General features: G+C 35.5%; 1 protein-coding gene across 2 annotated transcripts in view; it reads left to right on the top strand.

Moving 5' to 3' along the window:
- The window catches only part of LOC107017881 (AP-1 complex subunit gamma-2-like), a 41,442-nt gene extending 25,078 nt beyond the window's left edge, over positions 1–16,364 (top strand). Inside the window, exons 13-18 of one of the 2 annotated variants that reach the window (XM_015218164.2) lie at positions 4,271–4,375; positions 4,465–4,724; positions 4,926–5,174; positions 5,257–5,432; positions 11,467–11,571; positions 15,812–16,364. In XM_015218164.2, coding sequence (XP_015073650.1) covers positions 4,271–4,375; positions 4,465–4,724; positions 4,926–5,174; positions 5,257–5,432; positions 11,467–11,571; positions 15,812–15,907 — 991 coding nt within the window. In that variant the 3' untranslated portion in view covers positions 15,908–16,364. Of the gene's footprint in view, positions 1–4,270; positions 4,376–4,464; positions 4,725–4,925; positions 5,175–5,250; positions 5,433–11,466; positions 11,572–15,811 lie in introns of both variants that reach the window. The other variant, XM_027916281.1, reaches the window with a different exon arrangement.
- Positions 16,365–17,611: the final 1,247 nt, after the last annotated feature.

Below are 17,611 nucleotides of genomic sequence, written 5' to 3'. Positions count from 1 at the left end.
TGATGATACAACTTCCAGACGTCTGCGCTGGTTAAAACCCCTTGAAACAGTTGTACCTTGTGATGGGATCTATAACCTGAACCAACAAAAGGAGGCAGCAATAGTAGATGTTAGGGACACCCAAGGATAGAACCTCTCTTTTAGGGGAATGTTAAATGACTAGGAGATAGGCAATGAACAGATTTCTACAATTCATTGGAGTGGGTCAATAACCTTAACACAAATGAAAACAGTCTACAATGGCGAAATCCCAAAAATGGGAAATTCATAGTAATATCAGCTCATAAGCACCTTGATAGGCCAGCTGCAATTCCCTTACCATGGTCTTGGAAGATGATATGGAAATCTAAAACACCTAGGTGGCTTGTTTCGCCTGACCCAGGACAATCTAATGAGAAGGGGAAGACAATTACGTTCTAGGTGCTTTTTTGTGAAAGAGAAACAGAGACAAAAAAACCATCTCTTCATCCATTGTAGAGTGACAGAGAAACTATGACAAGTGTTTTTTAATTTGAGGGGTATCAGTTGGTCCATGCCAAGGTATACATCAGAAGCTCTAGCATGCTTGAATAGAGAAGGAAACATGTCAGGCCACAAAGAGAGATGGAAGACCTCCCTCGCTTGCATCTAGTGGACTAGAAAAGAACCAGAGATGTTCCAAAAACAAGTGCATCCCTTTCTCGAGTTCGAAATTGAATTGCCTTATAACTTCTTTTTTTTTATATAACTATGTCCTCCCCCAAAAGGTGGAGGATATTACTCACTTTTTGGATAGCTTAGGAGGGGTAGAGATGATATATATCTTTGGTTTTTGCTTACTGTTAACTTCTGATGTAATTACTACTAAATTACACTATTGGTCTGTTTTGTTTATAAAATGTCAACTTTCTAAAAAAAAATTCACAAATTTGGAGCAGAATGCCAACAAAACATAAAGTGATCAACTTCACTACGAGGCATGAAATTACTGTGTTGACTTACCTAAACTATGCTCAAGGATATTGTTTCAGGCCATAGAGTGGTTGACACAGCTAACATACAAGGCTACTAGACTTCCCCTTAGACAAAAAAAAACTATGTTGTTTCCATAAAAGCTTCATCCTCAAAGTCATCATGGAGAAGAACATTCTTAATGTTCAACTGATAAAGAGGCCATTGACGAACAACCATGACATAGAAAGACGAATAAATGTTATTTTAGTAACAAGAGAGAGAGAGAGAGAGAGAGAGAGAGAATCACTATAATCAAGTCCAAATATCTGTATATAACCCTTTGCAATAAGGCAAGCTTTAAGCTGATCAACTTTGCCATCTAGACCCAGTGTTTTGTAAGGCGAGCCTTCTCGCCAAGGGCAAAAGACGAGGCGAGAAGAGGCAGCATTGTGTATTACCGGCGGGGCAAGGCGATTTCAGAATGGCGAGATGTGGCGACTGAAAGGCGATAGGCGACATGACGAGGCGATAGGCGTCACCTTTTTAATTTTTTTAAAAGGTCTGATTTAATAATTAAAAGCCAACATTAGGGTTTCTTTTGGGTATTTTTGCAAACCTTCCGCGAAATGCTACTCTTGTCTCTATTGCGAGACCTACGCTCCTCTTCTCCTCATGCTCGCTAGTTGCGACCCCTTTGAGAGTGAGGATGAGACCTTCGTTTTTCTTCTTCGTGGCTGTTGTTCAGCTCATGTACGTAGTTCCTCTTCATTTTTTTCTTTTCTTCTTCTCTTCTCTCTACTATGTTTTTCAGTTGGAAGGAGTGGATTAGTGCTCTGTTTTCGGTGGTAGTGACTAGTGAGTGTTCTGTTTTTTCTTTTTATGTTGGAGCTACTGAAGCTGAACTCTGTAATACATGTTATTGCTATTAAAATTTTGGATATTTGTATGTGCAATTAAAATTTTAAATTTTTGGTATTAATTGGCGCCTCAACTCAAAAAAGTGAGCGCCACGAGGCGAGGTAGGTCCTTGTTGCCTTTTGTCAATGTCACCTTTCGCCATCCAAAACACTGTCTAGACCAACTTTGACTGCATAGACCTAATGACAAACCAACAATAGATTTACTTTAAGCAAAAAGGAACAAGAGCCTAAGTACCACTCGCTTGTAAAGCAAACATCTCTTCAATCATGCTTGTCGCTATCTTGGATGAAAAAGTGCTTCACCTTTAAACTTAGGGATGAAAAAAAAGCACAAAGATGATACAAAAACATAATGGAGTCATGAATTTAAAAGGTTTGATGAGGGTTATATTACGAGTGGACCATAATACCTTTTTGAAATGCAATCCTTTGACTTGGAGGGACATTCATATTAGATGTAGGGCCTGGTGCAGGACATGAATCATTTGGGGCTGATATTGGACGTGGGTGACGATGATAAGTCAGGAGTGGTATCTCTGTAGATGGAAATCTGGATGTAACCGTAGATTACCCAAAAGTTGGTATAAGTCAGACCTCAAAGATATTAGGATAACCCAAAGAAGATGTAAAGTAAGGTCGAGACAAAAAGTGTGACATCGATTGACATAAGGTGCCAAGAAAATTAGGTGAGTAGCAACGATACCCCTTTTGAACCCGACAATAACCAAGAGACATTTGAGAGCACAAATTTCCCTGGGGCTAAATTATGAACCAAACATGTGCTCTGAAAGACTCAAAGGGGAAGAGAGTATAGAGGTGCGCGAGGAAACAATATAATACTAAATAAGGAATCTGATTCGGAAGATGTGGGCATTCAATAATTATATATCAAGATGTGGAATTACATCGCCCTAAAAACACAACCTGAACATGAGATAGAATGGGAAGAGTATGAGCAGTCTCAGTGAGGTGCCTATACTTCCGCTCTACTACCTAATTTAGCTAAGGGGTGTACAAACAAGATGTCTAATGAACATTTCCCTGGTGAGCATACTATTGAAACTAGGAGGATAAGTATTCTAAGACATTATCACTACAAAAAGTACAAACAGAATCATAAATTGATTTTCTTTTTTAGCACTAAAACTATCTGAATGTATTGAAAACAATTCAGAATGGTCATTCACACACACAAAAAAACCCAAGTATATCTTCAATAATCACCAATCAAACCAACAAAATAACAAAATATTAAGGTTGAATGGACTCTGCTAGGACCCAAAGTATCAGAATAAACTAACGAAAAAACTGGCTTTGCTAGACTCTCAACACTACGTGGAGAGCTAGTGCGAGTGTGTTTCGCAAGTTGACATGACTCACGATAGAATGTGGACAAACTAGACAAACTAGGACTATCTTTTGTAGCTTGAATAGATTTGATGTCCCATTCTTGGTTTACCCATTGGTGGTCCCTTATGTTATATTGTCCATGCTGTAGGTGTGCAATTTGAGCGTACGAGTATTTTTATTAAAGTCTTACTTTAGTTGAAGGAACAGGATTGTTGTCTTCTTCTATGATCTCAGGTAATCCTTATCTCATGTGCTACTTTTGGGTTGAGTTAGGTTCAAGTTCCATTTTGCTTGCTGTAGCATTAGGGGTTGAATAAGGTCCAAGGTCCATTTCCTTAATATGGATTCATAGCCATTAGATACAAGAATCTTTGATGTTGGACTACCCAATGTTAACCAAGAAATATCTGGGTTATTTGGCCAGCCCTAGTTGGTGGACATGTCCAAATCTCTGTGGAGAATGGGGTTCCCCCTTTATCCTCCTGCCTCTTAAATATCAGGTTTTAGTCTTTTGGTTGAGTTCAATCTTTTGATGTGCGTTTACCTCACATTGCACTGTACTTCCTTCATTGTCGGACAAAAGCTATGGGGCATCTTAGACTAGCCAATATAGGGCAATGCATGATATGTTGCTCCTTCCAAATTTCTTGCCCTTAGTTAGAACCGCACATGGATTAATTGCATGGGCTTCAGTCTCCTTATTGATTCAGCCGATTCAGGATACTTCTTACCATTTGAACTAACTTTGCGGTTTGAGTTAGACCCAAGATACATTTTCTTGACAAACCTGTTTTTTTTTAATCAACGCTGAAGGAAGTGTTGTATTAGACTTTTTATTTTATCTATTTGTTGTCTACATCACTCTCAGACTGTTATGCTGTATTGTTCCTTGGGAATGTTATCTCTACTTGCAATCCAACATGACTCAAACTTGGTAAATTGTATTTTTTCCTATTTAATATCTTTACTTGATGCTCGATGCCCTTGCAAATAGTTGGAAACTAATAAATGGTTGGTCTCATAGTGTGACTTGAGTTAGTAATCTGCAATGCTCTTGTTTGGTGCAGGCGGATAAATAATATCATTGGTCGGTATAAAGGAAGTTTTGTGCTTGAACTGCAACAGAGAGCTACTGAATTTAACTCTATTATCGAGAGGCATCAGAATATGAGGTTTGGTTGATATCTTGTAGAAAGTTCTTTCTATTCCTTTTGTTGTCTTTTTAGTGCGATTTATGCTGAGCAGCTATGTACGTTTTCAGGTCTTCACTCGCAGAGAGAATGCCGGTTCTGGATGAAGCAACCTTCAGCGGAAGGAGAGCTGGTTCTGTGCCAGCAGCTGTGTCAACTTCACAAGGAGTTTCGGTTAATCTTCCAAATGGATCTGCCAAACTCAGTACTGCTCATGTTGCTGACTTGCTCGATCTTAGTTTAGATGATGCTCCTGCACCTAGCTCTTCTGGTGGAGAGTTTCTTCAAGATCTTCTTGGTGTCAATTTGATGCCTGTCTCTTTGCAACCAGGTCACATTTACTGTGTATTGTATGAATCTTTCAGAATGCTTTTCCTGAATTATAATTCTGATCCTCACATTTTTTTCTTTTTCTCCCTACTGTATTTAAAATTTTAGATTGGTATCTTTTGACCAGTCTAAGCACAAACTGACATCTAATTTAAACTTGACTTTATAGTGGATTTTTCTCTGTATTCTCTTTGAATTTCAGATGCAAATCAGGCCCAAAAGAGAGGCTCTGATGTTTTACTGGATCTTCTGTCGATTGGAACTCCTCCTGCTCAGAGCAGCCCATCTACACCTCAGGTGTTATCCTCCAATACAGACAATAGAAGTCCATTGGATATATTAGATAGATTGTCCACACCTTCAGCTCCTTCAGCTCAAGTCTCTTCTACAGGTGGAAATTCTTCTATGTTGGATTTATTGAACGGGCTTCCTTCCAGTCCACCGACGTCTGGTACTATCTCTATCAGCTCTGTTACCTGTTATCCAGTCTAATTGTATTCTGGAAATGTTGACACCATCTTTTTAAGCTACAGAAGGCAATGGTCCAGCACATTCATCAGTTACTGCATTTGAGAGCAGCTCCTTGAGATTAACATTCAACATCTCAAAGCAGCCTGGAAACCCACAGATGACACTTATTGACAGTAGTTTTACAAATAAGTCACAAGATGTTTTCACGGACTTCATCTTCCAGGCAGCAGTTCCAAAGGTAAAAAAAGGAACAATCATCCATTGTTAATTTGTTGCGTTATTGTTTCTCTTCTTTATTTTCCACTTGGAATGTCGATTGCCATTTGTAAGTGTCCTAAGGGGTCGTTTGGTAGAGTGTATTAGAAAAATAATGCATGCTTTAGTTTTATGTATTATTAGTACCTTGTTTGGTGCACTTTTTTAGCCTATGTATAACTAATGTTTGCATTATTTATACACTCTATTGTGTATTGAGGTGTGTATTACTAATACAAAGGGTTTCAACTCATGCGTTGAATTGATTAATGACATAACTACCCCTCAAATCCCTCTCAAGACATTTCCTGTTTCCCAATGTTAGAGTGAGCACCCAATGTTAGAGTGAGCAGAGTATTTTTGTAGACAAACAACTATTTCTAATATATCAAACCAAACAGTGTATAAAAAATAATCCCATCATAACAAACGCAAGCATTACTAATACACTTTATTTAACATTATTTTATACATTCTACCAAACGACCCCTAAGAGAATAAATTGTTGTCTCCTGGTGTGATTTTGGGCAATGGTCATGTCATGACTTAGCTTTTTCGGTTGAGTTAGATGCAACGTTCGTTTTCTTTATGCTATCATAGTATGCTATCATAGTCAGTCCCATACCAATTATTCTTTTACAGAATGTTAGACCATCATGTTGTCCACTCCGAGATGTCTTACACTTGGATGTGGAATTTGGTGGTGTGGTGTAGTGGTTGGTTGGGGATCAAGCGGCTTCTTAAGTGTACTACATTGTTGTAATGTTCATTAATTGTTTTTTCCTCCTGGGCTTACACCATGTTGGTAGTTATTATACAATACAACTGTTGCACCACAGTTCCATAACATTGGGGTGGACTATTAGGAATTGTTGAAGTATGTAAAACTCTCATTTAAAAATTTAAGTTGTTAAAGAGATTTTTATTTCTTAATTATATTCTCACACGCCCCCTCACGTGTGGGCTGATTAATAACGTTTCAAAGACACTACATCCAATTTTAAGTGTCAACGATCGTAAATCTGTATAAAACTCAACTAAATGAGTTGGAGTCGAATCCCACAAGGAGTAGTATGTGTTTTTAATTCAATCAAGAAGTATGAACGCGGTCTAATCAGCCATAGGAACAAACATTATCAAAAAAAGATATCAAATAAAGGGGTGACATGAATGTCAGATGGGGGTTTTGGTTTTAGATTATAAACTACAAGTGCTCGCAAAACTATTAAATAACAATAGGGAGACGAATTCTTTAGATGTGATCGATTATAGGCAAATATAGACATATGGGTAACTGCAAATATTAGTAATTAGCTAGATTATAGTGAATAGGCTAGACTATAAGGGAGGTAACTTCTCTTGAACAATTACTACAAATCAGCTAATTTCTTTCGAACATCGAGAAGCATGTAAATTAAGAGCAGCCCACACCTTAATCCATTCACTCTCTCAAGCTAAATGTGTGGAGTTGGGTTTAGGATTCACCCTCTCGAGCTAAACCCTGTTCGGCCCCAATACCCACATACCATTAATCAAAAACCTTAGTTCTAAAACCTCTCTCGAGAGCAAGACAAGAACACAAAAATAGAAATGCATTTGTAACTACAATTCTTAAATTAAGCCACAATTAATGATTAAACTCACTTTTAAATAACACTTAAACTAACAATTAGCCATTCCCATAAACTAAATCAACCCATAATCACATGATCACACCCCAAAAATTGGGGTTTTAGATGGACATTATAAAAAGGTAAAAACAGTTACCAAATTGATTATACATTAACTGGGTAAGAGTAAGTTCCTCCTTACAATGCTCCAATTTGATGATTTTCAAAAATGCACTTCCAATTTCTCAAAAATGAATTTCCTCAATCCTTCAAAGCTAAGGAAAAACTCTAGAGAGAACTGTTTCCAGATGTAAAAGATAATTAAAAGATTTTTAAGATGTTCCAACGTACTAAACTAAATGTTCAAAAACGTATTTGTAGTTTCCAAAAATGTGCTACGAATAGGCATTTCCGGCGGAGTAAGTCGGGCTCACCGATCCACTCGACGAGCCGCCCTTTGATCTCCTCTATCGCCTTTTCGCCTTGTCATTCAGCACCCTTGGTTCTGTAACTTTAGTTGATCTATCACTGCATTGCGGAACTATTCAGCGATGCGCCAACTGCTCCTTTTTGTCACCAATTTGTTTCTTCCCTCAAGGCTGACGCACTGGAACTTTAGACCGTGGAACTGGCCCTTCGGCGATTTGCCAAACGCTCTTGGCGATCAGCAGTATTTCCTTCCTTCAGTTCTTCAGTTTGTTTTGTTCCTTTTTGCATGTTAGTGTCCTTGCTTTGTTCCTCAATCATGTACCAAAAAATCAAGGATTTTTCATCAGTTTATGGCACAAATTAAGCATTTGAGGACACTTAATCTATTATACAGAGCCCTAAACGAGTCCCAAATCTCGAACTCATCATGAGCCTCATTCTTTAATCATGCGGCAAGCACATGAAAATTCTTTTTGATAATGCGTGGTGGTGAGATTCTATTCCAGGACGGTTTCCTTCTCTGATACAGTGTTGAAGTATGCTACTATCTCATCTAAAAGTTCAAGCCGTAAGAAAGAGCACGCCTTAGTTATATTCTCAGCATGAATTATCACTTGACCAATTCTTTTTTAATTTAAATTCATCATACTGTATGAAATAAAAGCAGTTGCTTTGTCGTCCTTCCTCACGTATTATAGTATAGATGCTTTTCATGTTGCCTTTTAGCGGAAAATGGACTTTAATAGATAAATAAGGGATGGGCAAGAACATGTTCTTGAACTCTAGAGCAGACGGAAAGAAGTTAATCAGGGTGATAGGGAAAGCTTATAGAGGGGTGATCTTACTACAATAAATGAAGCCAAAGTTCCCTTTGTTCAGTATCTGTGGAAGTTCTCTCTATTTTCTAATAGCATAAAGATTCTCGATAGAGTACATAAGGGGTCGCTCAAACTTGCATGTTTTATTTATTTAGATACTTGAACTAAAGGTTGTATCTATCGAACACTTGATGTTAGTTGAAAGACATACCAATCTGACACGGCACAACTTGTGTAGTAAACTCACATGAGAGCATGAGAAGCCCTTTTCTCCTGTTCAGTTAGATTTTTGCTTTGATCTACCGCCACAATCTCTTCTCCAGCAGTTCTGCAACCAATAAAAACTACCTCCACCTCCACTTCTGTCACTATTATAGCCACTGCCTCCACCGTCGTATAGACCGTCCCAAACGAGAGTACTACAAGACCGATTCCAGATCCTTCTAATGCTCTTGCTATAACCAACCAAATGTCTGAGTTACAATATCAGAAAATAATTGTTGCCATGTGGAGACTTAATTCTATTTGACATTTTCAGAAAATCCGACAACTTTTTCCGACCTATGGGACTTGACCAGGCCTTCTTCAGGTTGTTAATCAGTTTTGATGGAGGAACTGGGGTTTTGGGAATGGAAGTTCAATACGTGTTTAGAATGAAAGTTGTGAGAATTGCCAGTGGTAGTTAATACGACCGTTGTTGCTTGCTGCTTGCAGGCTTGAAAATATCTATTCGCCTCTTCTCCGTGTCTCAATTCTGTTTGATTAGCTTCTTCCTTTGTGCAAGCTACAGTCTAATGTCCCCCTTGTTCTGTTGCATCTTGTGATCTTCCGCTTCAGTCTGCTTTTTTGAGATAGCTGGTCTATAAGTGATTAATTTTTTTTTTTTCTTTTTGAGAAAATTGGCTAGAGCTAAGTAATTCTTATGGGAGAGAGGAAACAGTTAGGGGTGGCAATTGAGTGGGTTGGGTTAAATTTGGGCGAGTCATAATGGGTGAAGACAACAAATCGGGTCAAGACCCAACCCAACCCAAATTTGCTTGGGTCAAAATGGGTTATACAAGAGTCAAGACCCAACCCAACTCAAAGTTTACTAAGTTTAATTGTTTTATTTGTACTTTTAAACTATTTTAGTACCCCTAGTAAAATTATTTTTTCCTTTATTATGGCTATATATAACCTATCAAATTGAAAAACATGTTTTTTTAAAAGTATTTAACAAGATTTCTCATGAGCCAAATTGGGTTACATATCAACCCAATTTTTAATGGGTTGTTCTTATGAATGGGCGGGTCAGTAAGCCACCCTACTTAAACGGGTTTGACGGGTCGGGTTTGATTTTGTCATCCCTAGAAACAGAGGATAAAACTAACTTTTTTAAGAGCTAGACATGCCTGTCTCAGCCGAACTATTGTTCTGTCTTGCTAGACGCCATATATGTTCATTTAGCCATGGAGTTTTTGTGAGAATCGACCAATCTGTGCCAAAATAGTAAGTAGTCAATTACACTTTTTTATAGAAGAAGTAATCAATTACTACTTCTTGCATAACTATTAACAGAACATTTTAAAAATGTAGTCAACTACTCCTTAGTATTGAACTATTTATTATTATATTTGTTTGATATTTTTGTTCTTGAAACTGCATCTGCCTTTTATTTTATTTTTTATTTCTCCAAAAGAATTAAAAAACTAACAAGGTAGATGCAGTTTCGAGAGCAAAATTATCATAGAAAAATATAATAGTGCATAGTTCAATACTATGGAGAACACATTGGTAACTGATCTTCAGAAATTTTTATACTAATTTTGAGTCTTTAAGAACTCGAGTTTGATTTCGGAACTCAAGTCCAGTAACGGTGTGGTTCATGAAATTTGCTGATTTATTGTTTGAGATAGGCTGATGATGGTATTAAAATAAAGAAAATGGATGTAGAGGGAGGAGGAAAAAAGAACAGTGTTTTTCTTGTTGGTGTTTTCCATGTGTTATTCATTGGTTCATCGCTTTGGCATGTCAGTGTGTTTGAAAGTCACATACTTATATGCAGAGATTGCCGTTGAGGGATCTAATAGGCACAATTTGCCTCGAGTTCCTGTGTCAATAGGTACAATCCTTAGTGCAAGTGTCAAAACAATTTTTTTTTGGGCAGTTTGAGGGGCAAAGCCTATGTATTCTGCCTAGAATCTCTGGCAGGGATAATACTATCATATTTTAAAGGTATCTCCAACTGATTGGCATAGCCTATAAAGATACTTCTCTTCCATTATGCTGCATAGATTTCAAGAAATTATTGGCCTTTTGAGACAACTTCCTTTCCATGTGATTTTAGGTCTACCTCGTCTCCTAAAACACTTCCATCCACCATGGTTCACACGTATGTACCAAAGCATCTGGAGTTTGACATTGGACATAATTAAACCATCTCAAACTACCTCTGTTCATTTTATCCTCAATTTGTGCAATTTGCACTTTTTTATGGATGTACTCATTTCTAATCACATCTAATCTTGTTTAATTAAACATCCATCTTAACATTCACATCTTTGCCACACTCACCTTGTGTATGAGTTAGATTTTGATGGCCCAACATTCACTCTTGTTGGTCTACTAGCCGATATAACTAATCTTTCACTTAGGTAGGCGAGAAAACATCATAAATTGTCTAGCTTTATGTTAGCTTCCAACCTACCCGCTATTTCAATCCTCCATCTTTATTCGAGCTTTGAACCAGCAATGTGAGAAAGCTCACATAGGCAGAATTGGTAGTTATGAGGTATAAATTCAGTTAAGTATGCCAGTAAATCTTTTCTCTATACAAGGACATTGCCGTTGGTGTGGATTTCATAGCTTGCAATTATCTCATCATGGTTGACTTTTCTGAAAGGCTAAGGCTGTTGTAAATAGGTCTATGAATTGTTCTAGGAAGTAACGCGTCCCCTTCTTTGAAGTTCTAAAAGAAACAAATGAAAACAATTTGCTGAAGGTTTAAATGCAATGGGTAATTCATGGTATACAGGTCCTTCTTCAATTAATTGCAATTGAATGTCTATCGTGATGGTTTCAAAAAAAAGTTAATCGTAATATAGATGGACTAATTTTCAAATTCTCAGTACATATACCATTTTTCATCTCTTGACTAAGCTTAATTGTCATTTTTATGAAGTTCCTTCAACTGCAATTGGATCCAGCTAGCGGTAATTCCCTACCTGCAAATGGTAATGGATCAATCACACAGAAGTTGAGAATCACAAACAGCCAACATGGCAAGGTAAGTGAATTGTTCATTTTCTGTCTTGGATCACTTTTACTAGACATTTTCTGGTTAGAAATAAATGTAATGAATCGTATGACTTAGAAACCTCTCTTAGCCCCTATTTTGTCTTAAACACAAATATGTCCCTGTATTCAAATGAAATAGGCCCAAATATAGTAGATGAACATAGATGATTACAACAACATACATATATTAAGAAAAGCTTTTTGAATAGTAAGGAGGTGGACTTTCCTACTAGAGCGATTTGGATCCCGAAGATATCGTGTTGGTGTTTTCTAAAAATGGGGTAGCACAAAAGGATGGAAAATGTCTATCAATATTTTATTAAGCATTATGGGGCTTTAAATAGCCAATTTAATAACATAATCTGCAGAAAATCTACATAACAAATATTTAAGAAGACTAAATAATCTCAACAATTAAAACAACTAACAGATTCAAAATTCAAATTCATCTTAGAACTAGGTAACCGGTTATTTTAAAAAAATGACTGCAGTAACTAAAAGCAAACTCAACACTCCTCCTTTGCTTTTGAAACTACAATTTTAAAAAGTTAATCCTCCTCGACTTATGCTCCTACTACTTGTGCTTGAAGATTGTTCTTCAACTTGCTTACTTTTGTAACATGACTGGCATGTTTGCAATTTCCACATATTGCATCAGGTCTCCACCAACAAAATTTTTCCTAGTGTGTTTTTCTTTTGCAGTATTTGCAAAAAGGATAATTACCTTTTTCATTTTGGTTTTGTGCATAAAAGGCACCCTCAGTAACATTATCTTGTCTTGTCTGAAGGCTCTTCCTTGTTCTTGTGCTTAAAGAACACTTGCTACTTCTTAGAGACGAAATTTCAGATTTGAATCTCTTTGGAATTGTCACAAGAATCTTTTCTACTATTTTATCATCTCTAATAAATTCTCGCCAAGCAACCTGACTTTATTAATAATAAAAGAAATCTTGTCTAATATTTAACAATAGTTTCATCCTCTTGCATCTTAAGAGATTCAAAATATCTTCTCAAATTCAATATTTACATTTGTCCGACTTGGTCACTTCCTTGACATTCTGTTTTTTTTTAAAAATTTCCCAAGCCTCTTTTGTCTTCTCACAAGCAATGATTTTAGAAAAAATTGAATCATCAATTGAATTTTGAATTACAGTTTTGGCTTTAAATTTTTTGTTTTTTTCATCCAAATGAGATTTAATTTGAGCAAGGGTAGGATTTGCAAGGAGAGTTTGTAAGGGTATATTTCCATTACAACTTCCTAGAGATCATAGGCTTCAAGATATGAATTCATTTTCACTGACCACATTTGATAGTTTTCACCGGTGAAAATTGTTTGGGCATCCAAAGAGAAACTGTTGTTTGCCATTATTTTGGTTAAAAATGGTTTAGGAAAGTCTTTGCGCTGAAAAGATAGCACTGATGGGTTTAAAAGGTAGGTTGTAAGGGTTAAAAATGTATAGTAGTTCTTCGGAAGATTTCACAGATCCTTTAAGATCAATGAAGTTCTTGGTACCACTGTTGGTATTTTCTAATAATGGGGCAGCATCAAAGGATTGAAAATGTCTCAATATTTTATCAAAGCATAATAGGGCTGGCGTTAAATAGCCAACTTGTTAACATAATTTGCAGAAAATCTGCATAAGAAAAATTTAAAAAGACTAAATAATCTCAACAACTGAAGCAACCTAACAAATATTTAAAATTTAAATTCATCTTAGAACTAGGTAACTTATTATTTTAAAAAATGACTGCAATAACTAAAAGCAAACTCAACATACTGGAATTGGCCATTACCTCTTTAACTGTGCTTTGCATCACCCAAAACATCCCAAACCATGTAAAATCTCCCATTATAATCTTGAAGCTACCGGAAATTGAATGAGGAGATGGTTGACATCTGCACCCACACCTGCACCTGCACCCTTGCACATAAACCACCAACTAACATAACTGATCTTTCTTCTGCCTCAGTTTCTCTACTCTCAAGATTACTCCACTAGTTGCTAACTATGAGGAAAAACATTCCTTTCTCGTTGTCTTTGGGATCCAAATTGCTCTACGAGGAAACTCCACCTCGTCCGTATTCAGAAGCTTTTCATAGTACGATTTAACCATGAAAACACCATTCATTCACAATAAATTTTTAATGGCTTAAGTCATACACGACCCTTTAAAGTTGTCCGCATATTTCATGTAGACACCTTAAGTAGGACTATTACCTATTGAGCAATTAAATTGTTCAAAAACTGTACCTATTAAACACAAACTGATGTTATGGAAAAAGAAGTGTTTTTCACTTCCTATGGGCGCGTGAGTTTTTGAAATACTGTTTTATTTTTATTTTTTTCCAAAAAAAACTTACACTTTTTCTTTTTTAATTGACACTTGGTATTTGAATGAATTAAAATAATTTTTAAATATTTTTAAAATAATATTCTTTAGTCAAAAAAGAAAGAGCACCCCTACCCGCCTTCAAGTCATCTTCTTCCCCAAATTTAAATTTTCAAACACAACTAAAGAATCTCCATTTTTTTTTTGTTTTTTTTTCTTTTCAACATTCATAAAAAACAAAAATCGAATCAAGTAATTAAATTTGCAAGAAAAATATCGAAAATAGATTTTTGAATATTGGGATAAAAAAGTAAGTCGACGTTTCATCTCCTCTTTGGTCACCTTCGAATAAATATTACAATTCAAATAAAATTGTAAACCCACTTAACTTATCAAAAACAATATCAAATAATTAGGTCCTCTTGGTTTCTCCTTACAATTGATTTTAAGATGATTAACCATTGACAAACATCCTTTATTCATCACTCTTGTACCAACTCTTTGAATATCTTTCTCTATCACGTATTAGGAATGAAAAATAATTTTCAATAACATTAAGTTGGGTCCTTTTTATTTTTCTTTGCAATCGATTTCCGAATGATTAACCATTGACAAACTTCTTCATCACCAATCTCTTTAAATATCTCTCTTACACATATTAGGAATACAAAATATATTTTTCTTAAAATCAAATCAACAAGTAATTTGTTGTGAAGGTTTTTATCATTTGAGAAAAAAAATCTGATGAGAAGAAGATGAAGAAGAAAGGGCGTTGAGTAAAATTTATTCTCATTTCATTTATTTTTATTAAGAAATTAATATAAGATTTATTTGAAATAATTTCATTCTTTTAACATAAAAAAAATAATTTATCATTGCTGGGGTCAAGTGACACATGTCATCTTCTATTAGTAATTTTTGCCACATCATAGCAAGTGTATTTCACACACTTTACCTTTTTTACTGATAATCGAAAAAGGTCTAATAGGAACAGGTTGTGAATAAATAGAAGTGTATAATAGGTACTAGTCTTAGTTGAGGTGTCGAATTATGCGGACAACTTGAAGGGGCCTCAGATGACTTAAGCCATTTTTAATCTATCTTGTTAGCAAAAAATATAGCCTCCATTGTAGATGGACTGGGCATATGCAAACTAGTGCTCTATCACTCGTGTCGTATTCCTAAGTGTTGCTCTGTGCCTCTGTCACTCTTGCACAGAGTTTCATCATATGATTCATGAGTTTAATGTCACTCTTTCCTTAGTGTCTGCGCTATCATTTTTTTTTCCAGCATAAATAATTCATCTTAAAAATATCATCTTGGTTTATTATCAATTTGATACTGATAACCTGGTAGGCATGTTGCTTGTTCAATTTTATATGAGTTACGGTATTACGAATCAATAATAACTTCAAAACTTGGTTCCTTCCATTTGCTCATGATGAGAAAAACTATTATCGAATGATTGCACGCCGATCTGCAAAATAATAAAATGAAAATATGTTTTATGAGTTCAGGCTTTTACCATGGTTACTTTTCATATGGATTCTGAGTGAATTGGATATGAAATAAGATAGGTTGAAAACTCGTGAAATTGTTGGAACATTATTTTCCCTTGAGGAGGTTTGAAAAGATAGCTACAGATGTATGTTGTTCTTCGCTATAAGAAACTGAAACTAGTAATGGAATTTTGTTATAAGCTATTGGAATGGACTGTATTTCAAAATTATGCAGGTCGCATAAAGGTAGATACTGGGTGTACTTCTTACTACACCTTTCACTTTTCTCTTGAATTCCTGTGGTTGCCTGTCTTTTATAACATTTATAAAGGGTGGTTTGGAATAACAACAACCAAAACGGCTCTTGTAATAGCTATATCTTTATCTTCATTTTCCCAGAAATCCCTTGTCATGCGCATACGGATAAGTTATAAGGTGAATAACAAAGATGTCTTGGAGGAAGGCCAAGTCAGCAATTTTCCTCGCGATTTGTGAGGTTGAATGGCCCTATAAGAGGATGCTTTGTAACATTTCGTCTTTTTTTTTTCTATATGGAGATGCTTCTGCTTGTTGTTTGTACTTCCTAGAGCAATATATTCAATTGGTTTGAAAGAAGAGGCAATATTGGTTGGACTTCAAGTGGTGGCTTAACCTGGGATTGCTCAGATACCTGACATTGCTTACTTCTTTGTATCTTCCAAGGTGGCACATTGAACATTAAGCCACTGTCAAACTCAATTTTGCCTATGTGGCACTCACAGGAGGAGATCATGTGTTGGACTTGTTAAAAAATTATGAGATGTGCATTGTGCAAATATTCTTTTGTTTCTAAGATTTTGGTTAATCAGATTCAAAATGAAGAATTGTAATGCATGGTTTCAAATTGGCTTTGGTAATGTTTTATCATAGTGCGTTAAAGTGGGTATATGCCCATTGCTAGTTCATATTCTTCTCTAAAAGTGTTCATTTCCAAGATGTTTCAATTTCTATTTCCTTGTACATGTTCATTTTATTTTTTTGGAAGGGGATATTTTCCCTATGTACTTTCAGAAAGGTTTTAATTTTGTATTCCGTTAAAAATTTGGATCATCCATATCCTTGTTACAATTGTGGCGCTGAAATTGCCACAAGTCCCTAGCGGTGGGTTCATGTCTGACCAAATTTTTAATTACAAGGGCAAATTTGAATATTTTCCCTGCTATATATTAACTAGTCTTTGGGAACGTGTGAATCCCATATTATTTAATATAAACTTTTAAAAACAACATAAATAGAAAAATGTGTGATGAATAACAATTTTTTTTCCTAAAAATGAAAATACAAACTTGAAATAAATAAGTACTAATCTATTTATTGTATACTCACGTCGACAAACAACTAACAGACACACAAATATAATGAGCGCAGGGAATAAAAGAAAAATAAAAATATAATATGGTGATGAAAACATTATGTATGGTGAGAGGAAGCAGAAACGAATACAAATCAAATTTGCTCAAAATTAATTTGTTTATGTGCATTTATAATTACTATTACAAATATTTATCAAACAAAAGTAAGGAAAAGATGGAGGAACTCACCATCTATAAATATTCATAATTTTCTCTTCAATTAATTTATAGGAAATTTGTATATAGTAGCAAACTAATAACTTAAAATAAATGGAATAGCTAGGGTATGATTTAATTGTGCTCCATAGCAAACGTTAGCTAAAATTTGCCAGCGTCTCTCTCCCAGAAATCTCGCTCGCCACTCTCCATTCTCGCTCGCCTCTCTCGCTTTTTACACAGAAGTGTATAATTCTGTTTCTGTTTTGTATAAAGCGAGAGAAAATTGTATATACACATGCAAAAATATATATCTTCGTGTTATACACTTAATTATACAATTTACAAACATTTTACTTCAAATATTGCAGAGAAAAAGGCCAACGAATTATACAATTGCGAATTATACAATTGTAGTGAAATACAATTTTCTCTAGCTTTATACAACAGAAGTGTATAGATTGTGTTTCTGTTTTTGTATAAAGCGAGAGAAAAACATATATCTTCTTGCTATACACTTATAATTATGCAATATACATACATTTTTATTCGATTCAACTGTATGCAAAGCAAATTTTATAAAAATATTGCAGCGAAATAGGGAGCGAATTATACAATTGTGCATTATACAATCGCAGTGAAATAGGATAGC

This window comes from Solanum pennellii, chromosome 4 (assembly GCF_001406875.1).
Source record: "Solanum pennellii chromosome 4, SPENNV200".
NCBI classification, from domain to species: Eukaryota; Viridiplantae; Streptophyta; class Magnoliopsida; order Solanales; family Solanaceae; genus Solanum; species Solanum pennellii.
This window is presented reverse-complemented; position numbering and strand designations above follow the sequence as displayed.